The sequence below is a fragment of the Lynx canadensis genome, chromosome D2, assembly GCF_007474595.2.
Source record: "Lynx canadensis isolate LIC74 chromosome D2, mLynCan4.pri.v2, whole genome shotgun sequence".
NCBI classification, from domain to species: domain Eukaryota; kingdom Metazoa; phylum Chordata; class Mammalia; order Carnivora; family Felidae; genus Lynx; species Lynx canadensis.
This window is the reverse complement of record NC_044313.2, coordinates 55,244,593-55,270,733: the sequence shown is the minus strand read 5'-3', so window position 1 is coordinate 55,270,733 and position 26,141 is coordinate 55,244,593. Positions and strand designations below refer to the sequence as shown.

At 50.5% G+C, this 26,141-nt stretch overlaps 1 protein-coding gene across 1 annotated transcript in view; it reads left to right on the top strand.

Moving 5' to 3' along the window:
- Nucleotides 1-26,141, top strand: part of LOC116738373 (cadherin-23-like) — a 186,758-nt gene that overhangs the window by 6,169 nt on the left and 154,448 nt on the right. The window contains exons 4-5 of the mRNA XM_032595163.1: nucleotides 4,307-4,367; nucleotides 4,481-4,554. Of these exons, the coding sequence (XP_032451054.1) occupies nucleotides 4,307-4,367; nucleotides 4,481-4,554 (135 nt within the window). The remainder of the gene's footprint in view (nucleotides 1-4,306; nucleotides 4,368-4,480; nucleotides 4,555-26,141) is intronic.

Sequence of the window (26,141 nt, the reverse complement as noted above, 5' to 3'; positions counted from 1 at the left end):
ACTCCGGGGCGGGGGCGGGGTCAGTTGCGCAGCATGGTGGGACTGTACTTATCTTGGGACTTTTCAGCTCGTGTCGTCCCTGCAAGGTTCTCCTCCACAAAATCCTCCCTGATGCACCACTGGAGGTGGTTTCCGTTGCCTGTGACTTCTGGGAGTCCTCCGCTTGTGCGATTCCCACACCCTCCCTTGTTCACGGTGAATTTTGTTCCTCTTACTGGAACGCTGGTTCCCTACACAGCTGCCACCGCCTCTGTGCAGGGACTGGTGGGAGGGTGGCGGGGAGGCAGGCAACTTGGCTCTCAGCCGCTGCTCCTGCCTCTCAGGGTTCTTCTCTGTGGGCCCGAGGAAGGCTCAGCAGCCCCCCCCCCGTGCCCCCAGGAGCCCCAAGGTAGGCTCATGTCCCTTCCATCCTAAATCACAGCCCTCCTGGACCCCGTACCAACTCTCCTTCCTTTTGTACCCAACTGTCTTTAGAAAAACAAGCTTTTCTACAACATTGTTGAGGTATAATTGACATAAATGAAAAACGACACCATTGCACATGTGTAGTTGATCATTTTGAGATATGTTACCTACTCATGAGACCATGACCACAAAGTAGCGAACCTATCCATCACCACCCCCCCAAAAGTTTTCTCGCACGCCTTTGAAATCCTTCCTCTCCCCACCCTGGTAACCACTCCCAGGAAACCACTGATCTGCGTCTGTCGCTAAAGATTAGCTTGCGTTTTCCAGAATTTTCTGTAAATGGTATCATACCGCACGTACTTTTTGTCTGTCTTCTGTCCCTTGGCGTCATCGTTGGAGCCATTTGTGAGATCGCATACGTCAACAGTGCGTTCCTCTTTATCTCTGAATTACGTTCCGTTGCAAAGATAAACCACAATTTCTTTATCCATGCACCTGTTGCTGGACATGTAGGTGGTTTCCAGTGTTGAGCTATTCCAAATAAGGCTGCCATGAAATCTGTGTGCTTTGTGTGGACCTAGGCTTTTATTCCTCTTGGGAAAAGGTCTCGGAGTGGGACGCCTGGGTTGTGTGTGTGTTTAGCTTCCTGAGAAACTGCTGAACCATTTTTCAGAGTGACTGTACCACCCCCCCCCCTCCATCAACAGTGTGCATGAGCCCCAGCTGCTCTGGTCCCCAGCACTTGGCATGGGAGGTCTTTTCCTTTATTTATGTTTTAATGGTGGTGAAATACACATAACAAAATTTACCCGTTTTAACCATTTTCAAGTGTATTAATTCAGTGGCAGTAAGCAATTCACAGTGTTGGGCAACCGTCACCACTGTGTTTCCAGAACATTCTCACCACCAGAGACAGAAACTCGGGCCCCATTAAACAATAGCTCTCCACTCTCCCCTCCCTCCAACCCCTGGTAACCTCCATTATGGGAGGAATTTTTAATTTTAGTCATTTTAGTAGGTCAATTGAGTTTCTCAATGTGGTTTTCATTTACATTTTGCTAATAACTAATGCTGTCGAACGTCTTTTCGCGTGCTACTCTGGTGAAGTGACTGTTGAAAGCTTTTGACCACTTTTGAAAAATGAGTTGTTTCTTATTAGTGAGTTTTGAGAGTTCTTTATACAATTCTGCATAGGAGGCTTTTGCAAGATGTAAGATCTGCAAATATTTGCTCCCAGGCTGTGGCTTGTCTCCATTCCCTTAGCAGTCGGCGTCTTTTGGGGAGCCGAAGTTGTCATTTCACACACTGGGCAGCCGGGTTCTTGACTGGGTGGGCTACACTTGCTTGCTCTTGACCTCAGTCGCCCCCCCCCCCGTTCACTCCCCTGCCCTTTGCAGCCCTACTCCTGCTCCCACACGCCACTGACGGGGCTCACGCTAAGGCCAGCCAGTGGCCTTTCCCGTGCCTGGCCCAGCAGGCGCTTTTCAGACCTTACCTCCCAGACTCTCTGCCGTGTTTCAACTCACTGCTCTTTGGGCACCCTCCTGCTTCCCTCCTATCTCTGTGACTGTCCCTTCTTAGTCTCCTTCCACCCAGCTGCGGTGCTTCCTGGGAATGTGCCCTTTGTCCCCCTTCACGTGTTCTCTCTGGTGGGACCTCCCTCTCTGTTCGTCTCATGATCGCCCCCAAACCTGTGATAGCCAAGTCACCTTCTGGAGCCTGGCCACGTCCCAAGCACTGAAGCACAGGCTGAATGGACCCCGCTGTGCCCCAGAGGCCACACGAGGACGGCCAGAGCCCGCTGTGCTTGTCATAACCTGCCCATGCCCTCCCGTTCCTTGCCTCCGTGCCTTGTTCTCGTAATTCCTGCTTCCCAGTGCACGCTTCCTAGGTTTCCTTTCCTCTTCCTTTCCCTTCATCTATCTCCCGATGTCTCTCTTCCAGGAAGCCTTCCTGGACTTCCTTCTTTGTGCTCAGTCCGGGGATACAGCCTAGGACCTGTCATATTACTTGGAAATGATCTGTTTATGTGTGTGTTTCCTTAGCCAGGCAGTAATATGAGGGCCGATGTGACGTCTGATTCGTGTTTGTATCCCCCACACGCATAGGTGTGCCCGGAATGGCATCTGCGCTCAGTGAACCGTGGGGGATTCAATTTCAGGGCTGAGCCCTGAGGCTTGTTTGGCCTCGGGTCTGTTCTTGACCTTCTCCAGCTCTGCTCTGAACTGCAGGGAGCTGACCCTGTGGGCTGCCTTTGGCCGACTCCCGGGTCAGCCAGCTCCCATCTGGATGTAGCCAACGGGAGGCCGTGGCAGGAGCCTGGACGGCGGGAGGAAGGGAGAAGCCAGTGTATTTGTCCCCATCGCTCTCTCCTGGGGCGGTGGCTCCAGCTCCCACCAGGTGACCACAGCCCCTAGGCTTTGGAAACATCGCTTCCTCCCTGTCCTTCCCGTGCAGAGTGGCCGTGGTGGCTTCCTGCTGTTGTTGATCTCTGGGTCACTGCAGCATCCTCCGTCGCCGTGTGACCGATTCCCTTCACTGGATTCCCTCTCCGCTCCACGCCAAACGGTGCTCTGTCTTCCCGGTTGGACCCTCTCACAGCGTCGGGAACTTGGGAGCAGGGGGCTTCTTGCTTTTCCCGAGGACCTGCTTAGGAATCCTTCATCCAAGGAAGGCTCAGTAAATGGCAGGCATGAAGACCCAGGCCCCAGCTTGCTCTGCCCCCCGGCCTTTGGCCCTGAGGGTCCTGCCAGGCTCTCCGCCGCTAAGTGGGGCCTGCGTCCTGCGTCCTTGCGCAGGACGCATCGAAGGGGCGGCTGAGCCGTGGGTCAAGCCGGGGGTGGCAGCACCAGTGCCCCCCATCCTCTTGGCGTGGCTCCTTTATCTGTTAAGCCTGCTGAGTGTTAAAAGCCAAAGTGGCCCCAGGTGGTGGGATAATAGCATCTTTAATTGTGCTCGAATGAGATTAACTTCTTATCTGACAGTTTGACATCTTTATTGTTATTAATGCCCGAATAATGCATTGTTATTTTTATAAGCTCCATGGTGGCAAACATTTTCCCTTTATTTGGATTAAAAATAGATGTATCTGTTACTTCCCCTCATTACCCTGGGAGGGACTCAGGGTCCCCAGCTGGGGAGCAGGGACGGGTGTGAAGGGAAGCCATATCTGCCAAGTCACCTCCCAAGGGGCCCCAGGGACGAGGTCCCAGAGCTGGTCACTTGGCAACAGCATAGCTGGGACCTGGGCGAGCTGAGGCCTCCGGGCTTCCAGTCACTGCCTGGGAAGCAGGGGTGCCTCTGTGTGCCCCTCCCTCTGCCCCTCACCGGAGAGGCAGTGTTCTAGGATGTAGAGTCCGGGGACCGTCTTGGGTGGGCTCAGGAGAAAGGCCTTAGTGGCCCCCGACTGAAATTCGGGTTCTCCAGAATATGAAATAGGTTGAGGAAGAGGCGGTAACAGGTAAGTAAATATAAAGACTCTGGAAGATCAAAGAGCTCGCCCTGCTTAGTCATTTGTTCATTCGTAAGTGTGTGTCGCTAACCTGCTGTGTGCCAGGTACGGCGTCAATGCTGGGTGTGCTGGCCTCCACGTTGTCGCTTCTGGGGCTGGGGTCAGGGGGAAGGGTGGGATCACACGGAGGTCAGGAACATGGCTCTGGAGTCAGAGCGCCTGGGTCCAAGTCCTGCTACCCATATGTCCCAGGGCAAGTTACTCATGGCCCTGAGCCTCAGTTTTCCTCCTCCGGAAAATGGAAATAATGGAAGGATTTATTGCTGGGGATTTGGAGAACATTAAATATCTGTGAAAACACTTACGACGCTGCCTGGGGCACAAAGCAGCCAAACAATATTAAAGGTAGTTATAGGTGAAGTCTCCTTGGCCCTCTCGCTGCCCCAGGCTCCCAGGGGCATCCCTGCTATGGGGATAAGCCCCTGCGGAAGGACTGCTGGAGGGTCAGGTGAGCCCTGGGAGGGAACGCTCGTGGCCCTGCCCCCAGGGCTGAGAGCTGCAGGGGGACAGTGTCCCGGAGAGCCTTGTGTCCCCTTCCAGGGACCCTTTGCCCACTCCCAGGCCCCCTGTCGCCTCCGCTTACCCAGTCGTTAGCCCTGCTGACAAGGTCGATGATGCCTCTGCCTTGGAGACTGGTGCCAACGTCTTTATCAAAGCCAATATTAATTTTCACTAATTAGGAGCTGCCGCTAATGAGCGTCACAGCTAATTTAGCTCATCTATAACCCAGCGATGGCGCCACTCTCGTGCCAGGCTCTGGAGTCTAGGATGCTGGCACCCACTGCCTCTCCCGCCCCCTCTACGTGGTGTTGGTCACCAGCTGCCAGTGCAGCCTGCACTGCCAAGCCACCCCAGCCAGCTCATTCTGCCAAGGGCCCATGACCCTGCCTCCAGGGAGTCCCCCAGGCGGGCTCAATGGTGAGCTCCTTGGCAATGGGTGTGTCTGCCAGCCCCAAGTCTAGGAGGCTTCCTACTGGGAAGGCTCCTGCTCTATTCTGATGTCTCTGCTGCCTCCTCCAGGAAGCCTTCAGAGATCGCCTCAGCCCAACGAGCTCTTCCCCTTCTTGGAGAGCCCAGCCCTCACCTGCCAAATACTGGCTCTAATCAAGGGCTGTCTATGACAGTGTCTGCCAGGTTGACTTTTTCTGGGAGAGAGTAGAGCATGGTGGTCAGAAGATGGGCCCTGAATTCTCATAACTAGCAGCTGTCAGACCTATGCCTCAGTTTCCTCATTGGTACGATGGGGAAAATAACGTATCACTCCTGGTCATTGTGACGGTGAGCTGAACCCATGCACTGGCCGTGATCATTGCCCTTTCCCACTGTGGTTCAAGGGTCCACATGCTTAAGTCTCGCTTCTTTATCTGTCCTTGTGCCCGCTCTGTGCATAGTACAGGGCTCTCCCCAGAGCAAGCAGCAGGTGAAGAGCCCTGGCTGACAGGCCAAGTCCCCACTGTAGTGTCAGTAATTGTCCAAGGAATGAACAGACTTGGACTCTTATATCGCTCCTCTGAGCCTTAGTTTTCCCATCTGTAAAATGGGACTGTTGGCCGGATCAGTCTCTAAGGGCCCTCTCAGCCCTTCTGTCCTGTGATCCTCTGAGGTTCTTGGTAAGGATTAGGTGAGTGAGTGGACTTTGACCTCTGCCCTCACTGGGAAGCCCGGGAGCAGTGATTTATCTTCCCTCCAGGCCCCTCAGTCCCAGTTCTCCAATGGGACCTGGGATCAGATGCGGGTCTAAGCTGTGCAGGCTTGGAACGGGGTCCCCTTGCCTGGGCCAAGACGCAGCTCTTTCTTCCCCTCGCCACCCACCAGACCATCACTTCCAAGGGGCCAGAGAGATGATTCGCCTGGCTTGACCCTCGAGCATACAGTGACATCCCCAGAGCATCCTCTGGCCCTTCCTGGCACCCCCAGCCACGTGTGAACACGCTGTAGGATCATGGCGGGAGTGGGCTTAGAAGGGAGGGAGCATGTGGGTGATGGGCTCAGAGTTCCGTTTGGAGAAGTTCCATTCCTGTCTCCTCTTCTCTGATTCCTTCTGCGCAGCCTGAGCTCTTGCTTGGAAGGGGGAGGGCCCGGAAGGGCGGGTGAGGACATCTTTTTTGCACTTATCACCTCGGAAAAGCGACCTTCAGGCCGAGCCAACTTTGGGGGAAGTGCCTTCAGCCGTGACAGATTTGACTATAAATCTTCGGTATTAATGCCGGTTCCCAAGGTCTGTCATTCGGTATGCCCGCGTGACAGGCGAAAATAGTGCGTGGCCCATCCGTCACCCGAGGGGTCCCCACCCCCACTGGATTTGCCTGGGATGGGGTGTTGGGTGGGGGGCAGGGGAATGAAGGAGAAGGAAAAAGTGGGGCAGATGGGGCCAGTGGCAGAAGGGCAGGGGTTGCAGCCGATGGCCAGGCGTGTGGGTCCTGAGGGACAGAGGCTGGAATCCTAGGGGGGACAGGCCCCAGTTCAGCCTGGAGGTGGGTGGGAGGAAGGTCAGCCTGTGAGTCCGGGCCTGGGTTTAGTTCTGGTTCCATTTTCAGTCTGCCGTGGAGCCTGGACAGGTTGGTTGCCCTCTCTGGGCGTCAGTCTCTGCTCTTCAAAATGAGAGGGTGATTTCCACGGTCCCTGCCGTCTGGTTGTGTGTATGGAGCCCCCTGCCCCGCCCCCAGGGCTTGTGAGCCTTTGGTGATTTGTTTGGTGGGAGCCGACATAGCAGCACCCAGACGACAGCACATACGTTGCAGGGAACCGGCAAGGGGGCAGACGCGTCCCCAGCTCCTCAGGGTTCTCCGCAGAGATTTGTGGCCAGAACGCTTTATGGCCAAGTGGAAAACCACTGACCTGGTTGAGGGGACAGCAGCAGCATTGGGAGGGGACACTGGGCAGCTTAGGGTTTGTCTGTTAGGCCCTGTTCCATTTGCGCCTGTTTTAAAATTCGTATTTTTACTTTTGACCTCAATTGTGACACCTATCTCACAGACAAAAGAGTAAATAGAACTTGAACGTAGAGATGGAAGAAATACTACAAAGGGAACACCTGTGCGACCCCACCCTGAGCATTGCCGGGACGCTCAAAGCACCCTCCCTCCCCATGCCTGCTTGGCCTGGGCCCTATTCTTCAGGAGCGGGGATACCCCTCCTCTCAAAGCCCCTGCAGGGTGAGAACATTCTCTGGAACAGCCTGGAAAGAACACGTGGAAAGAGAGGGGCACCAGAAGCATCGGGCTGCCTCATCCTTGACCTTGAATGTGATTTTCCATGCAGCGTCCCACACGGCCCACCTCTCTCACTTCCCCAGGCTCTCTCCCAGGCCTCCCCTCCTACCTCTCTGATCATCTTGGCCTCCCTGTCTGGCTCCTCTTTGAGCGCTGGTGTTCCTGAGGCCCCCGCCCACTGGGCCTTCCCTAAAGTACTGCTCAGGCGCCCCAGACACAAATCCAAACCGGAATTTTTCTCCTACCTATCTTCCAGAATGCAGTGAGTGGTAGTAAGTTAGTTGCCTAATCCACAACTTCACAAGTCAACCTTTCTGTCCCTGAGTCTGTTTAGTAAGTATGTCATTCAGTCTTGCTGTTTCTACTCCCGACGTGTCTCTCACATTACCTGTCCCTTTCTTTCTTTTTATTTTTTATCTTAGAGACGGTGTGAGTGGGGGAGAGGGGCAGAGGGAGAGAGGGAATCTTAAGCAGGCTCTACACGGAGCGTGGAGCCCGATGCAGGGCTCGATCCCACGACCCTGGAATCGTGACTTGAGCCAAAATCAAGAGTTGGATGCTCAGCCGGCTGAGCCACCCAGGTGCCCCTGCCTCTCCCTTTCTTTCTATGCTGGGTTCTTATCTTCTTTGTTTAGCCCAGGATTGGTAAATCCCTAGCACACATACCCCGTTTTCCTTGTCTTGTGCCCACGCCAGACATCATTAGTCCATCATCGCACTTTTTCTCTTCTCAACACAGAACCCCAGACAGCCATTACCAATCTACCGGAATTGGTACCTGAGCTGGAGATGATTTGCTATCCGTAATAACTTCCCACAGTCTCTTTGCCCGCAGTGGCTGCCCACGCCCATCTGTCTTCTGCACGACTGCAGAAGTCTTTTTAAACGTACAGAGTCTTTTTCAACGTACAGATGGGGCTAGGCTACTCATCTACTTTAACATCCTTCCGTAGCCATCGTTTAATGGGTACGGAGTTTCAGTTCTGCGAGGTGAGGACTTCTGGCGACGGATGGGGCCGATGGTGGCATGCCGGCGTGCACCTACTTAATACCGTGGAAAACTGTGCCCTTGCGAATGGTTACGACGACACATTTTATGGTATGTTTGTTTTACCACAAGAAAAAAACATCGAAGGGAAAAAATGAAATTCTGACACCTGCTATGCGTGGGTGAACCTTGAGGACGTATATTGAGTGAAATAAGCCAGTCACCGAAGGACAAATATCGTGTGATTCCTCTTACGTCAGGTGCTTAAGATGGTCAATGTCCTAGAGACAGAGTAGAGCTGTGGTCACCAGGGGCCGCGGGAGGGAGTGGAGGGAGGTCAGGGTGGGATGGTGACAGAGATCTAGAGGTGATAGTGGTGATGGTGGCACAGCACGGTGAATCTACTTCGGGCCGCTGAACCGCGCATTCAAATATGGTTCAAGTGATGAGTTTTATGTGATGGCTGTTTTACCACGATTAAAAAAAAATGTTTTTTAATGTTCATTTTTGAGAGAGAGAGAGAGAGAGACAGAGCACGAGCATGGGAGGGGCAGAGAGAGAGAAAGAGACACAGAATCGGAAGCAGGCTCCAGGCTCCGAGCTGTCAGCACAGAGCCCGACGCGGGGCTCGAACTCACGAACCGTGACATCATGACCTGAGCCGAAGTCAGACGCTCAACCGACTGAGCCACCCTGGTGCCCCTATTTTACCATATTTTTCAAAAGTCTTTCTATGCGTCTTTCTTGCCAACAGGATAAAAGCTTCTCGGCCTGGCATGCAGGGCCCTTTCTGACTCAAGCCGCCTGCCTCTCCTGTCTCGCCCTCTTCTACCACTGTTTTGTTGTCCCCTGCCCCCTGAGGATTTATGGCTATGTTGACACATCATGCAACCTCATGCCTCTGGGCCTTTGCACCTGCATTTTTCAGTGCTAAGAATCCCCACCTTCTAGTACTTCCTTCTTCCCCTTCAAGGCTCTATCTTCCCGGACTCCCGTGGCCACCTTCCACCACCACAGTGCGTTGCCCCACTCTGTTCTTCGGAAGTATCCTGAATATCCCTGCTTGGCAGAGCTCGTGGCAGGGGTCTGTTTGCTACTCTGACTGCATCTGACTCATCTTGACTGTTCCAGGCCTTAACGCTGTGCCAGGCGCACATGGTCCTCGGGCAGTCCACTGGATACTGTGGGGGCAGAATTTGGGGTGCCATGCCTCCCCTCTCCCTCCACTGTTCAGTAGTATATTAGTAACCCCTGTAGGTATGGAGAGAGAAATCTAAGAGCCTATCCCCAAAGCCTGAAATATCTAATAAAAACATTTTCATATTTTCTTAGAGCCTCTCCTTAACAAATGCTTAACCAAAAAGGAGGTTCTCTCTCTCTCTCTCTCTCTCTCTCTCTCCTTCTTTAAGAATGGAGAGGCTGTGGGCAGGCGGGGCGCTGGTTTATCTGTCCCCTTGGTTCTTATGTCTGTTCTCTGGTCACGTGGAGACTTACTGGCCTTGGGCTGGGGAATGGAAGGGAAGGGTCATTTACTGAGTGTCCATTTCAAAGCAGGGACTTTCAGATGTGTTTCTCCTCTTAATTCTCAGAACTGTCCTAGGAATCAGGAATGATTGTTCTCATTATATAGATGAGGTTCAGAGAGGTTCAGCGCCTTGCCCAGGGCCCCATAGCAGGTAAAGGGGTCAGCATTCAAACCTACATGCCTCTCCATTTCCTGAGGTTAGGACGGATCTGTAACCTGTCCACATGAAGGGAGGCAAGAAGGCAGGGTTACTGTGGTTGGGGTTTCCCTGTGTTCACTTCTTTCACCCTTTCTCTCCCCTCTCTCAAGGAGTGGTTCCTCCAGGTTCCTTAAGGGAGCCTGCAGGGTGAAAGCCTTTGGAAAGTTTGTCTAAGGAGTCAGCAGTGGGGAATGAGCTGAATCCCTTAAGAGAGCAGGAGTAAGGGGAAAGGGGTGAGGCCAAGGCTGGGCTTGCCCTCTGCAGGGGGACCTTTGTGAGGGGCAGAGTAGATTCAGTGGGACCAGGATAGGTTTGAGCCAGGAAAGTGTCCCTGCTCCTGTTTGTGCCAGAAATTCTACCATTAGGGTGTCATTCTTTTGTGTCTTTAAGTTTTTGATGCTTTAATACCTTATCGATACTCCTGGGAAGCATCACCCCTTAGTTATTTATCATGATTCATGGGAGGGGCTGTCCGGTGCCCCACATTAGAGATTGGGGAGCCAGGTGAGGAGGGGGGCTAGGGGAACCAGCCACCCTGGGGTGATGGTCATGGAGAGGGAAGAGGGCCTGGGGCCTGGAACCGACGTGCGGGAGGTGAGGCCATGCAAAGCACACCTTGCTGTGATAGCCACGCGAGACGTTCAGAGGAATGTGGGTGTGCATACGTGTACCTGAGTGTGCATGTATGTGACTGTGAGAGGACCTGTTACAGGGACTTGGAGAGCCACTTCGGGGCTCAGAGCCATGGCCGAGGTCACGTGCTCACTGCTGTCCTCTCGTGGGCTTAACACGATAGACTTCTTTTTCATCCCCACAAATGCAAAATGGGTGACTCCATGCGCACGTGGCCTCCCCAGGGCAATTCGGCGATCAGCCTGCTTCGCCCTCGTGCCCCTGCCGCTGTCTCACCACAGGCGCCCCTGGCAAGGAAGGAACAGTCAGGAGAACTTGCGTCTCCCCTTCCGTGCTTGGGCCAGGAGGTGACGCACGGCACTGCCTCCTGGGTCCGGTCGACCAGAGGCCATCCATGGCCCGCCCAGGTGCCAGGGGGCTGGGACACGAGGGCGTGCCCGAGAATATTAGGGTAGTAAAGAATGTCTGCCACTGATGGCCAGCTAGGACACGGGGTTCCGTCTAGCGTGTTTACTGATGTCTATGTATTGTCACCCCTCTCTAGTCGTGCCGCGTCATTTCCGCAGTAGCGTGTCCCGTGGGCGTTTACGCTGTCCTACTGTGTGTCAGGATCCTGGGTCTGCCAGTCGAGCGAGAGCTTTCATGTTACCCAAGCCACCCGGCAGACGAGGGTGGGGCCGCAGTGCTGGAACGTGCTCTCAGGGAGAGGACAGCTTGTTCTGCGGGCCCATTCCAGGCAGGCAGGCAGGCAGGGGAAATGGCGTTTGAGCAAGGGGGGTGGGGGTGGGGGGTGCTTTCAAAGTCCTTTCAAGAGGACTTTGTGAAAATCTGTAGCCTGACAGCCCAGAAACTTTGGGTTGGGGCTGAGGTTGGGGAGGGGGGGGTGGATCAAGACCCCTGAGGAGCCCCATCTCCCAGCCTCGTTGTTGTCCAGCTGTGGCCCTGGAGGCAGCTCCATTCTGGAGAGAAGGCCCGGACCTTGGCTCTGCTCGTGGCGGCACTGACTTCTCCTGGCTGTGTGCAGGGTCCCGGCACCGTCTGGACCAAGCCTCAACGCAGTGCTTTGATAAACAGATACGGTAAAAGGGAGAAAGTTCTCTGTCCCCAGAGGGTGCAGAGCAGCCTGGATGAGTGAAGGGCTGAGGGCTTGAACTGGGGGCTTACCTGAAACAGGTGTGTGGCAGGCAGGTGCCCACCCACGCCCCCCTTGGGAGTCAGGAAACAGGGAAGGAGGGGGTGTGCGTTCAGGAGCAGAAGGCCCCCCAGAGTCCCAGGGAAGGGAGAAGGCTTATGAGAGAATCTTAATGGTGCCTCTTCTCAGAGCTCACATTGTTGGGTCCCCGGGCACCCTGGGCCAAGGCCCTGACCTGCCACGTCCCTCCGCTTGGGTGCCAGTCACCAAACAGTTCGATCAATACCAGCTTCTGTCTAAATAATGGGTAATTAGGGCTAGGGAGGAAAGCTCTTTAAAACCAGAAGCTGGAAAATCACTGGAGAGGGCAAACGGCAGGGAAGGACTTCTTGGATCAGTTTCTCCTCTGCAATTCCATGCTGAGCCAAGCTCTAGAGACCAAGGGTTTCCTCCCATCCCCCAAGCCCAGTCTTGGGAGGCAACTGTGGCCATGACCTCTGGGGCAGCCCTGGGGCAGCCTCGGCGTGGGGGGTCCTCTTGCCTACACGGGGTGAACGCATTCTGCTGGCCCACGGTGGCACGGGGATGCTGTCCCTAGATGGGGGGCATTGGATGCTGCGGGCCTGGCACGTATCTCCACTGTTTCGGGTCAGCTCGGTTGCAGAGTGGTCCCGGCAGAGCTTGGGCTGACTTCCCTGCAAGGGCCCAGGGAGTCAGGCTGGCTTGAGTCCAATTTCCACTCACCCTCTCCAGAGGAGCGGGAGCTTGATCGAGGCCCTTTGCAACGGGGACCGGACCCTGAGTCCTGGCTGTCCCCGTTCTGTATGGTCCCCACCCCCGGGGCCCCCTCTCTCCCTCCTCTCCCCTCCCACTGCATTTCTTTATTTCCTCCAGTATTAAACCTTCAAGGCACAATTCCTTGACATCAAGGACCTCAGATCCTAGAATCCCTGGCAAGTCTTCTCCCACCCCACCTACTGCCACCTCTACCCCAGGAGAGAAACCTCTCTGTCTTCTCCCAGCCACAGGACTGCTTCAAAGTTAGTGCCAGAAGTTTCTGGCCCCCTTGCAAAGTTCTCCTCTAGGCTGGGGCAGACCCCGCAGGCAAGGGAGAGGCTGTCTCCTCCACCCCAGGAGGACACCGGTGGGGTGGGAGCTCCAGTGCTCAGGACCACAGGGGCCAGGCCACACTGCTGGGCAGGTGGAGGGTTGGGGATACTGTGGATGCTGCTGGGCTGGTTGTTTATTTCAGATTTCTTACTTCCCCGGGGCGGGGGCGCTTAACAGGAAAGCCCAGAGCGACTGGAGACACAGAGGGGGAATGTCACAGCGTATCCGGGGGAAGCCAAGGGACTAGGTGGTCTCACTAGGTGACTGAATTGAGCAGATTCCAATATTTGGGTGTTGAGTTTGCCCCCAAGTGTCCTAACAGTGAAAGCCAAAAGGGAGCCACACTGAGGCGTTTCCAGGCGACAGACAGCGTGCCCATTAATCTATAGGGTCCGTTTTCTCCCTGGAAGTAAATCTCGAGCAGGAATGGATCATCTGGGTGTAAGTACAGAGGACATTGAGGGACGCGGTCCGTGGTGCCTTCTGAAGTGGGGGGTGTGGAAGATCTGAAACGCTGCCCACCAGTCCTGGTGTTGATGAAGGGGGACAAAGGCAGCGGCCTCGTGATAAATCACAACACGGGAACAGCCCAGACTCCGTGTAGAGCTGGAGCCCAGGCCTTGCTTTCTAGGAGGCCCGCGTGATGAAGGGTAGTCAGAGGACTCAGCGACCTAGCCTGGTATAACCTCGCCCTGCTCGGGCTGGAAATCACACCCTCACACCTGCCATGGGTGACATTCAAGATGCTTCCTAACCTTTCCAGCATGGGACATGCTGAGCGGAACAGACGCTGGCCTGGCATGGGGCTGGAGCAGGTCCCATAAACCCTCTGGTGGGAAGAATGAGTTCTTTGGGGGCAGCGGGGTGGCCAGTGCCCGGGGCAGCTGTCCTTATCAGTGGCACGTAGCACTTGAACGTCTAGCCTCCAGAGTGGCCGTATGGGCGTGTCCCAGCCGAGTCACCCAGCTAGAGCCCTGTGCTTCCTCTTGTTCCTATCTGCTCTGTTCCCAGCATCCTCAGCAACCCAGGTAGACTCTCTCTCTCTCTCTCCTCTCTCTCTCTCTCTCTCTCTCCTTCCTCTCTGACACTTTCTTGCTGGCACTCTCTCCCAGGAGCAAGTGTGCTTTAATAATTATAGCAATGGGAAGGAGAAACTCCCCACCCTTCCCTGGGCCGTCTACATCCTTGGGGCCAGACCCCAGTCTCAGCCCTTGGTGTAAATTATCTGATTTAATCCTCCCAGAAGTCTGTATGTGGATGTGGTTATCGCACCCATTGTACAGACGAGGATCCTGGGGCTTAACAAGTTAAAGTTCCAGTCCTCGGAGAAGGTGAAGCAAAAATCACTCTGTCCCCGTATATGCTCACTCGCACACATTACCTCTGTCTACGATCATGCTCCTACACACACGAGCACACCTGCACGCACGCACCCACGCACACACACGCTCTCCCACAGGCATATTCTCATGCCCTCGCTGCCTGAGCTCCCAGGGGAGGTGCTGGCTCCTGTCCCCCAGCCCGAGCGCTCCTGTCGAAGTCATAGTTCTGGGGTCCCCTGCTATCCCACAACCTCCCATGACCACAGAGAGCGGCTGCCATCTTCCCAGGGCCTGTACCTGGATGGGGGGGCCCAGCAGCCCCATTACTCACGGGTAGGAGGATGTGAGAACAGTCGGGCCGCTCTTAAACGTCTCTCCACGTCGTCCTCATTAATAACTGTAATGCCAGCATCACTCGCTCTTAAATAGCCTCATTTATCAACAAGCAATTTGCCGTGGCGAGGTGGCAGGGACGCAGATAAGCAGACGGGGCCGAGGTGCCTGCAAGACACCTGCCAAGTATCTCCCTCTCCCCTCTTCCATCTCCAGGGCAGCGGGAAAGGGAGGAGGCGGTGGGCAGGAAACTCGGTGGAGGCACCTTCCAGCCTGGAGAGAGGCTCTCAGAATCCCCTCTTTCCAGGCACAGAGGGGTCCCAGTGTGGGGCAGGCACGGCTGATGGCAAGACCTTGCCCTGTCTGGGTTCCAGGGCTCGTGTGGTGTTCACGGTGGGTCCTCTGTCCTAGAGATGCATGTCTGTCTGTCTGACAGCTTCAGCAGACAGCAGGACTGGGAGTCTGAGGTCAGAGCTGGGTCCTGCCCTGCCTCCCCCCGGCGATGCCGTTTGACCAGCAGTGTGTCGCCCGCAAACATGAGCACCGATGGCGGGCGCCCTTGTCTCGTTTCTGATCTTGGAGGGCCCGTGATTAAAGTTGTTTCTGTTCAGGGTAACGCCTTACGATGCTATAGGTGTTTGGTCTACGGATTCTATGGCGTTACGGCAGTTCCCTCCTCTTCCTGGCTGGCTGGGGTTTTATTACAAACAGGTGTCGGTGCTATATACCCCGATAGGCTCTTGATCTGTCAAACGAACTCCTCGTGGCATTATGAGGACAGAATGAAAAATTTACAGAGAAGTTGTTGTGCCCTCTGATGAGTTCGTTGTTTAGGGGGGTATCCGGCTGCAAGTTACAGAAAATTGGCTGACGGCGGTGAAAACAAGGAAGGGCCGGTGGTTGCCTCATCACAAGGTCTGAGGGTTGGCAGTTGCTGGAGCTGGTGGGTTCGTGGGCGCATGATCGCAGACCCAGGGTCTTTCGCTCTCTCACCATCCTTCCCCTGGCGACCTTTTTCCCTGCTAGAGGTGGCCACTGCTAGAGGCCCCACCTCTACATCCTAGGGAGGAACGAGGGAGAAGGAGACAAAGGCTTTTTCTTTGCCGTGCCTTTGAAAAGATGTTCCCATCTGCACCCACGCGGGCCTCCCCTTCATCTCATTGGCCGGAATCAGCCAAGGGGGGTGGGACTCTGGCCGCTTTAGCTCAATCCTGATTCTGCGTGGACAGGTGGGCATGCATGCCGGGCACGTAGGCCTGTTTTCACTTGGGTGGCAAGAACTGGTCTGGAACCCATTGTTCTAGGCCGATCTCCAGGGGACCCCGCTTCCCGCTTGCCCCCGGGATGCTCAGACCCCGACGAAGCTGGGTGGAGAGGGACGCACGGTCCGGGCTTCCCACGCTGGGATACGTGGACCTAGCTGGCACACCAGAAGCCACAGATACATCTGACATGTCTTCCTGGGGTGCTGATATTATTTGACGGTGGAATGGAGAAGGACAAATTTTATGTCAAAATAAACATGAATGTATTCTGGGGTACGATGCAGAATTCACATCGATCGTCGAGGCAGGCCCACTGGACTCTAAGCTCCTTGAAGACAGGAGCCACAATCTGCCCTGGCGATCACGGTGGATTTGTTGAGTGAATGAATGAGTTCGCCGTTTAACCAAACACGTAAAATATTAAACGCAAGACTTTGCATTAATTCAGTCTTCGGGGTCTGCTTCTTCAGGCTCTACATCTCGGGAGTCTGCTGAGATACAAGTTTTCTTCTCTGCCTCTAGGGATATTTGGTGTGAAGCACTGAATTAACTGATTATTTGGTGGAGACTCTGAGCTCCCTGAGGGTACTGAGGAGGAGGCAGAGAGTGCGGGATTATCAGGGAAGGCTTCCTGGAGGAGGCTGACCTGTAGCTGGAAAGGATGGGATGGGAGGAGGGGAGAAGCAGGGTGCTTTTGTGGCGTGGGTCAGCCTAGAGCAGAGGGTGGGAGTGGAGGCCGGAGATGGGATAAAGGCTGGGGCTCTACTGCAGGTCGTGTGGCTTAAGGTGGCAACAGTGTCTCTCTCCCGAGGTGTCCCCGCATGTCATGTCACACCAGGCCTCCACAGAGTGGGACAAGTGTCGTAGTCTTCATTTCATAGGTAGCAACCGTGGCTCAGAAATAGCCACGGTTATAGTCAGTAAGAGGGAGGCTGCGCTTGAACCTGGCGTGGCAAACTCCAGCTCTCCTACTTTTGGGCCATTTCTCGCGGTCTTAGGCCAGGCTCCCCAGAAGCAGACTCTGAGATGGAGATTTGTATGCAGGAGGGTTATCGGGGTGCACAGGAGGGAGGGGAGCAGGATTGGGCAGAGGGAGAAGCCAGGTTGTGCTGCAGTCACAACCATGCCTCAGCTGACTCTTGGGGCGGTGGGGGGTGGGGTGGGGTGGGGGAGGGCATGTCAGGCTTCAGGGCTGGGATGATCCAGGCTGAGGAAGGGGCCAGGCCTTTGCACCCACTCTCAGTCACTCATGGGGCACAGGCCATCCTGGGAGGGGGCACAAACTTAGTCAAGATGCGTATTGGCAAAGGCCGCCTCCCTCCCTCACCTGCCCAAGGAACATGTTGTTCCCTCTGCCTGCAACTGTCCGTCTCTCCTCTTACCTACAGAACTTCAGCTTATCTTCCAAATGCAAGTTCACGTGTCATTTCCTTTAGCTCTAAAATCTGTCAGAGATATAGCAAAGGGCAGGACGAGACGACTACCTGTATAGAAAACAAGGGGGGAAAATAAAGTCTATATAAATATATGTATATGTAGCTATATGTACATACATATTTGCTCCCGTGTGCATCACCTAAACATCTCTCTGGAAAGATACATAAGTTTGCAAGGTAAGGACTGTGTGGGTGGGTGCTTTTGTATCTTTTGAATTAAAAAAAATTTTTTTTTAACCTTTATTAATTTTTGAGACAGAGAAAGACAGCATGAATGGGGGAGGGTCAGAAAGAGGGAGACACAGAATCTGAAACAGGCTCAGGCTCTGAGCTGTCAGCACAGAGCCCAACGTGGGGCTCAAACTGATGGACCGCAAGATCATGACCTGAGCTGAAGTCGGACGCTTAACCGACTGAGCCACCCAGGTGCCCCTTGAATTTTTTTTTTTTAATGCTTATTTATTTTTGAGAGACAGAGAGACAGAATGCAAGTGGGGGAGGGCAGAGAGAGAGGGAGACACAGAATTTGAAGCAGGCTCCAGGCTCTGAGCTGTCAGAGCCCAACATGGGGCTCGAACCCGCAAACTGTGAGATCACGACCTGAGCTGAAGTCGGACGCTTAACCGGCTGAGCCACCCAGGTGCCCCTATCTATGCCTTTTGAATTTTGGATGACATAAATTATTTAATAACAGTAAAATAAATAGTCATTAAAAACACAAAGAAGGGAAAGAATGGTGAAATCATTTGATGGGTAGGGCCTAGATACTCACTTTCCTCTGTAAGGCCCTAGCATCATAATTAAATAATTTGGGGTGTCATTATTTAGTGGGACCTGTCTCCACCCCCAGATTGGAAGCCTGTGAAGGCCTTCTCGTCCACCATAGTAACCCCGTGTCCAGCACACCTTAAAATGAGCGTTTGACGATATCAAGACTTACATCCTCAGGCAGACTGCTGCTTCTCTTTTCCCTCTCTCCTTCCCCCACCCCATGCTTGAAAACAAACTGCTTTCCTTCCATTTTTTGCTTATTAATGTTCTTTATGATCACTTATGCAACCAGCCTAGAGGCCCTTTGCATAATGTATCCACCCTATACATCGGGGTGGAGAGTCATTGCATACATAATGGGCAGGAATCTGCATTTCCTGGGCCATGGTCCCTGCCACTGTCTGCACCTTTCTGAGAATCTCAACCCCTGTCCCCTGGGTGCCTACCCCAGGCCCTGGAGGAGGGCCAGGGTCAAGGTCTCCAGGGAGTGGGGAGATGGACCACAGATGCATTTATTTCACATGTCTAAGTGATTGCTCTGAGGGCAGCAAACACAGGCAGCTCTGGGGTGAGCTAGGGAAGGCTCTCCACTCTCCCCCACCCCACCCCGGAGATGTCCGCACTGACGTGGGAAGAAGGATGCATTTACCAGGAGAAAGGAAGTGAAGGGTCTCCCAGACGGGGAAGCTTTGGCCTGGCACGTTCTCCTGAGGATAGCACTCTGTGAGTGTGGAGAGAGTGCTCAGAGAAAAAGATGGGAAGGTTTCCCTGCAGGAATGAAGTCTGCCCTCTGGTCCTGGACCCCCTGGGGCTGCAGGATTTGCCTCCAGAGCCTTTTCCTAGCACTGCCCTGGCTACTATGACATCCTTACCCTATCATTCGGTTGGTCCTTTGTGTCCCCCCATAATGGTATGTTCCAATGAGATACTTGCTGCATTTTGTGTGCAGACTTGCTTTGTTGGGTCCGCTCAGGGTTTCTTTACACATCTGATTGGTGGCCAACCCTTAAACATTGGGAAATTTGGGATCAAAACAAAGATTTCCAGGTTTTGTTCATCAGATCTGGCGACAGTCAGCTGTAACAGAAGAAAGTGGCCCCTGTTTAGGGCAGCGCAGTCCCCACTGAAATTTGTTCCCTCCCTGACCCCTACAGTGACCTTAAGCTGTGACTTCATTCATTCCTGACGAGACCAGTTAAATACCTGAACGTGTCTTTGTTTCATTCCTGTCCTAGAAAGATATTTTCGCTTCATAGAGAATTCCAGGTTGACACTTAGTTTTCCTTAGCAAGTTGAAGGTTTCAGTCTACCGCCTCCGGCATCCATTGTTATTATCGAGAAATTCGTTCCCGGTTTAAAATGGCTCCTTGAGGGGCGCCTGGGTGGCTCAGTCGGTTAAGCGTCCGACTTCAGCTCAGGTCACGATCTCGCGGTCCGTGAGTTCGAGCCCCGCGTCGGGCTCTGCGCTGATGGCTCAGAGCCTGGAGCCTGCTTCTGATTCTGACCCTCTCTCTCTGCCCCTCCCCCATTCATGCTCTGTCTCTCTCTGTCTCAAAAAAAAAAAAAAGTTAAAAAAAATAAAACGTACTTATTAAAAAAAAATAAATTAAATAAAATAAAAAAATAAAATGGCTCCTTGAGGGTTGTCTGTTTTCCTTCTCTGGTTGCTTCTATATTTTGTTGTTGTTGTTTTGCAGGTTTACTATGACCTGGCTGGTGTGAATTTCTATTTATCCGGCTTGGGTTTCCTTGGGCTTCTTGAATCTATAGATATGGAGTCTTTGCTCAATTCCAGAATGTTATTCCTTCAACTATTGCTTTTGTGCATTCTTTATTTCTGGAATCTCAGTTAAATATAGGTGAGACCTTTTCATCTTAGCCTCCGTGCTTCTTAGCCTCTCTGTTATATTTCCCATCTCTGACTTTCTGTGCTGCGTTCGGATAATTTCTTCCATTTTATCTTTAATTCACCAAGTCTTTGTGGCCATATCTAACCTTCAGTAAAACCAACGCATTTGAAATTTTAATGATCATAATTGGATTTCTAGGAGTTCTATTTGCTCTGTTCTTTAAATTTATTTGTTCCAGGGGTGCCTGGGGGGTTCAGCCAGGTAAGTGTCTAACTTCGGCTCAGGTCATGATCTTGCAGTTTGTGAGTTGGAGCCCCACGTCAGGCTCTGTGCTGACGGCTCAGAGCCTGGAGCCTGCTTCGGATTCTGTGTCTCCCTCTCTCTCTGCCCCTCCCCCACTCACATTCAGTCTCTCTTAAAAATAAACATTAAAAAAAATTTTTTTTTTTTAATTTTTTTTTCAACGTTTATTTATTTTTGGGACAGAGAGAGACAGAGCATGAATGGGGGAGGGGCAGAGAGAGAGGGAGACACAGAATCGGAAACAGGCTCCAGGCTCTGAGCCATCAGCCCAGAGCCCGACGCGGGGCTCGAACTCACAGACCGCGAGATCGTGACCTGGCTGAAGTCGGACGCTTAACCGACTGCGCCACCCAGGCGCCCCCCAAAAAAATTTTTTTTTAATAAAAGAAATTTATTTGTTCCTTGTTCATATTGCCAGGCCTTTCTTTTAGCTCTTGAAGCATAGTGAGCGTACTTTACATTCTGTGCTGATGACTCCAATATCCAGAATGTCAGAGGGTCTGATCACGCTGTCCGTTTTTCCTTCAAGTTTTCAGTCATGGTGTTCAGTGTCTGTTGATTTTGACTGTGCACTTCTCATTTGGTTGGCAGGGTGGGGAGGGATTCTATGAGACCTGAGACCTTTGGGTGGGTTACTCTGGACAGGATTTGTATGTGTTTTTATTAAGCGCTTAGGCTTCCTATTTGTCTGGGACCCCCCTAACTTAAATTTTTTTGCTTAGGGATTTTTCAGCACCCAGGCGATGTGAACTCAGGCTGCAAAGGTATATGTGGCCCATCTGGTGATTATGAATCCTCGAGGGCCGTATCCCTTTTTCTATTCAGGACCACAATTTCAGAAAGTTTTTTTTTTTTTTTTTTTAAGACTTGGTTCATGTGGGGGTACAGATTTATTTCTATACTGATTTTCTTAATATATTTATTTCTATACAGATTTATTTCTATACTATTTCTATACACCTTATGCTGAAGGTGTGGTTCTTGGGGGTCCCTGCTGTGGTGGGGATCATTTTCTAAATGGGGCCCAATGGGCCCTGGGTCTTTCCTCTTCTCTGAGCCCCGGGATATATAAGCCCACTTAAAGTACGGCAAATTTGAGAGCAGGATTTTTTCTTATTATTTATGTTATGACTTGTGTGTGTGTTTTATTTTTTTTTAATGTTTTTATTTTATTTTTGAAAGAGAGACAGAGTGCAAGTGGGGGAGGGGCAGAGAGAGAGGGAGACACCGAATCCGAAGCAGGCTCCAGGCTCCGAGCTGTCAGCACAGAGCCCAACGTGGGGTTCGAACCCACGAACCATGAGATCATGACCTGAGCTGAAGTCAGATGCTTAACCGACTGAGCCACCCAGGTGCCCCTGTGCGTGTGTGTTTTTAATGTGAGTCCTATGACCAACATGGGGCTCGAACTCACGACCCCGAGATCAAGAGTCATTTGCTCTTCCAACTGAACCAGCCAGGCGCCCCCATGTCGTCACTTTTGTTCATTCTCACTGGATCGTCTGTAAATGTCAATTGAGTAACAAATGCGTAACTGAGTGAATAATGGGTGGGTTAGTTGATAGAATGGAAGATCATCGTATTACAGATAAGGCAACTCGGCCAACGGACTTTTCCACACCGAGGTTGGTAGCTGAGCCAGAGCTACTCGAATGAGGCTTGTTAAGGGACAGCCAAGGGCCTGGTTCGGAACAGGAAACAGAGAAATCTCCATGAATGAATGGCTTTGGGAATGGTATTAGCAGCCAACACTCACGGAACACGTACCTGTGCACTGGACCCTTCTGAGTGCTTTGCCTGTGTTAACCTCACTCTCACAACAAGCTCGTGAGATACCTACTGTCATTTTCCTTGTACAGGTGAGCAAACTGAGGTGCACAGAGGCAAAGTAACTTGCCCCAGGTCACCCAGCTAGTGAAAGTGCAGACCCAGCATCCAAGGCCCCGGCAAATCTACCTCCAGAGCTCCCCCTCCTAAGGGCCGTGTGAAGAGTGGCCCTAACTGACCTTGGCCCCACCCCAGCGATCAAGACATTTCCCCCCCCCCCTTCTCTACTGAGGGACAGTTGACAAATAAAAATTGTATGTATCTAAGGCCTACAACTAGATGGTTTGATAGATGTATTAACCAACCCATCACCTCACATAGGTGCTATTTCCTTTGAGTGAGTGTGTGTGTGGTGAGAACACTCGAGATCCGCCCTCTTGGCAAATTTCAAGTATGCAGTACAGTATTGCTAACTCTAGTCACCACGCTGTACATCCACCCTCTAGCATTTACTCGCCTTGCGTAAGTGAGATGCTGTATCCTTGACCTACCTCCGTCGACTGAGACTTTTGGCACCAAGAGGAAATCCACGTGGTCAGGAGTGCCAAAGGCACTGATTAAGTGCATGAAAGTGAGGCTGCCAGACCCTCAGGCCGCGTGGTCACAGCTGGGTTGAGAGTGGTTGATAGAGGTCGCTCCAGAGGGTTCCCTCCGGGCTGGCCATGTGGTGAGGTTGTGGGGAAGGCTTCCATAACTCTCTGGCAGTGCCTCAAGCTTATGCACCTCACTTATGAAAGCGCCCCCTTCGACAGTGACCATGCTGGAATTGTTTCTTTGCCATTGTGAGGCTACAAGGTGAAGAGGAATGGGGGCTTTAGAGAGGAGCCCAGTCCCTTGCCTGGGTGTAGAAGTCTTATGGGAGACACTCTAGACTGGGCCTCTGAGAGGGCAGTATTGTGGAATCATGCAATCCTGCTGTGTGGCTGGCCACGGCCCCCTTCTGCTCCTTCTTTCCTCCCTCCCTTCCTCCCTTCCATTGACATTCAATATTATATTAGTTTTTTTAATGCATATTTATTTATTTTTAGAGAGAGAGAGAGAGAGAGAGAGAGAGAGAGAGAGAGAGAGAGATGAGTGGGGGAGGGGCAGAGTGCATGAGAGAATCCCAAGTGCTCAATGAGGAGCTCAATCTCATGGTTTCTCATGAGTGTTTAAATACAAGGGGCACCTGGGTGTGAATAGTGATTCAACAATTATATACTGTATGAAATGCTCACCGTACGTCTAGTTACCATCTATCACCACACAGTTATTACAATATTATTGACTGTATTCCTTACACGGTACTCTACATACCCATGACTTATTTATTTTATAATTGTAAGTTTGTACCTCTTAATTCCCTTCACTTATTTCTTTATCTTTGGCAAGAATGAGTTTGTTCTCTGCGTTTACGAGTCTGTTTCTATTTTGTTTTGTTTGCTCATTTGGTTTTTAGATACCACATATAAAGTGACTTATGTGGTATTTGTCTTTCTCTGACTTATTTCACTCAGGATAATAGATAGGCTCTAGGTCCATCCATGTTGCTGCAAATGGCAAGATTTCATTGGTTTTAAAGGCTGAGTAATAGTTCATTGTGTGTGTGTGTGTGTGTGTGTGTGTGTGTGTGTGTTATCCATTAATCTATCGATGAACACTTTGGTTGCTTTCATATCTTGCTTATTGTAAATAATGCAGCAATGAATATAGGGTCGCGTGCATCTTTTTGAATTTGTGTTTTTGTTTTCCTCGGATAAACATCCAGAAGTGGAATTGCTGGATTATAGGGTATCTCTATATTTAATTTTTATGAGGACCCTCCATACTGTTCTCCATAGTGGATGCACCGATTTACATTCCCACCCATAGTACACAGTGTTTCCTTTTCTTCCCATCCTCACCAAAAGTTATCATTTTTTGTCTTTTTGATACTAGCTATTCTGACAGGTGTGAGATGGTGTCTCATTGTGGTTTTGATTTGCATTTCCCTGGTGATTCGTGAACATTATTGAACATCTTTTCATGTGTGTTGGCCATCTGTATGTCTTCTTTGGGGAAACATCTATTCAGATCCTCTGCCTCTGTTTTAATTGGACTTTTTATTTTTTTTTGGTGTTGAGTTGTATGAGGTCTTTGTGTCTTTTGTATATTAACCCATTATCATGTATATCATTTGCAAGTATCTTCTCCCATTCAGGAGGTTGCCTTTTTATTTTATTGTGGTTTTCTTCACTGTGCAAAGCTTTTAAGTTTGATGCAGTCCCAATCGTTTCTTTTTGCTTTTGTTGCCCTGGCCCAAGGAGACAGATCCAAAAACATATTGCTAAGACTAATGTCCAAGGCTTTACTGCTTGCGTTTAGGTTTCAGGTCTTACGTTTAGGTCTTTAATCCATCTTCAGTTTATTTTTGTGCGTGGTGTAAAACACTGGTCCAGTCTCATCCTTTTGCATGTAGCTGTCCAGTTGTTCCAACAATATTTATTAAAGCAACTGTCTTTTCTCCACTGTATATTCTTGCCTCCCTTGTCATAAATTAATTGACCTTACATGCATGGGTTTATTTCTGGGCTCTCTATTCTGTTCCACTGATCTTTGGGGTTTTGTACCAGTACCATACTGTTTTGATACTATAGCTTTGTAGTGTAGTTTGAAATCTGATACTTCCAGCTTTGTTCTTCTTTCTCAATATTGCTTTGGCAGAATGGGGTCTTTTGTGGTTACATATACATTTTAGGGTCTTTAAGTTCCGTGAAAAATGCCACTGGTATTTTAGTAGGGATTACATTGGATCTGTAGATCTCTTTGGACAGTATGGAAGTTTTAACAACATTAATTCTTCTAGTACGTGAACATTGTGTATCTTTCCATTTATTTGTGTTGTCTTTGATTTCTTTCATCAATAGCTTATAGTTTTCAGTGTATAGGTCTTTAACTTCCTTGGTTAAGTTTATCCTTAGGCATTTTATTGTTTTTGATGTAATTGAAAATGGGATTGTTTTCTTAATTTTTCTTTCTCCTACTGTATAGAAATGCAACAGATTTCTGTATATTGATCTTATATCTCACAACTTCCCTAAATTCATTTATTAGTTCTAATAGTTTCTTTTTTTTTTTTTTTTTGGTGGAGTCTTTAGGATTTTCCATATATAGCATCATATCATGTCTGTCTGTAAATAGGGACAGTTTTACTTCTTCCTTCCCAATTTGGATGCTTTTATTTATTTTTCTTGTCTAATTGCGGCTGCTAGGACTTCTAGTACTGTGTTGGGAAAAAAAATGAGAATGGTGTGTTGTTCCTGATCTTAGAGAAAAAGTTTTCAGCTTTTCACCATTGAGTATGAACTTAACTGTGAGTTTTGTCATATATGCAGGCCTTTATGATGTTGAGGTATGTTTTATAGCCAGTTTTTGTGATTTTTTTATCACGAATATTGTTGAATGTTTTTCAGATGCTTTTTGTGAATAATTATGATGATGACACGATTTTTATCCTTCCTTTGGTTAATGTGGTGTATCACATTGATTGGTTTGCAGATATTGAACCATCCTTGCATCCCTGGAATAAATCTCACTTGATCACAGTGAATAATTTTTTTAATGCATTATTTAATTTACTTTCCTAATATTTCATTAAGGATTTTTGCATCTATGTTCATCAGGGAATTGGTGTAATTTTATTTTCTTTAGTGTCTTTGTCTCGTTTTGGTATCAGGGTAATGCTGGCCTTGTAGAATGAATTTGGAAGTGTTCTTTCCGATTTTTTTGGAATAGTTTGAGAAGGATAAATATGAGCTCTTCTCTAAATGTTTGGTAGAATTCACCTGTGAAGCTATCTGGTCCTGGATGTTTGTTAGGCGTTTTTAAAAATATCTCATTCAGTTTCATTACTTGTAATCAATGTATTCAGATTTTCTACTTTTTCCTGATTCAGTCATAGATGATTGCATGTTACTAGGAATTTATCCATTTCTTCTAGATTCCCCAGTTTCTCGGCATATAATTTTTCATAGTAGTCTCTTTTGCTCCTTTTGTATTTCTGTGGTGTCAGTTTATTTCTCCTTTTTCATTTCTGATTTTTATTTATTTGTGTTCTCTTTTTCTCTTGATGAGTTTGGCTAAAGGTTAATCAATTTTGTTGATCTTTTCAAAGAACCAGCTCTTAGTTTCATTGGTCTTTCTCTTATTTTTTTTAGCATCTATATCATTTATTTTTGCTCTGATCTGTATTATTTTCTTCCTTCTACTAACTTTGGACTTTGTTCTCTTTTTTGTGACTGCTTATTGTGTAGGGTGGGATTGTTTATTTGAGATTTTCCTTGTGTCTTGAGGTAGGC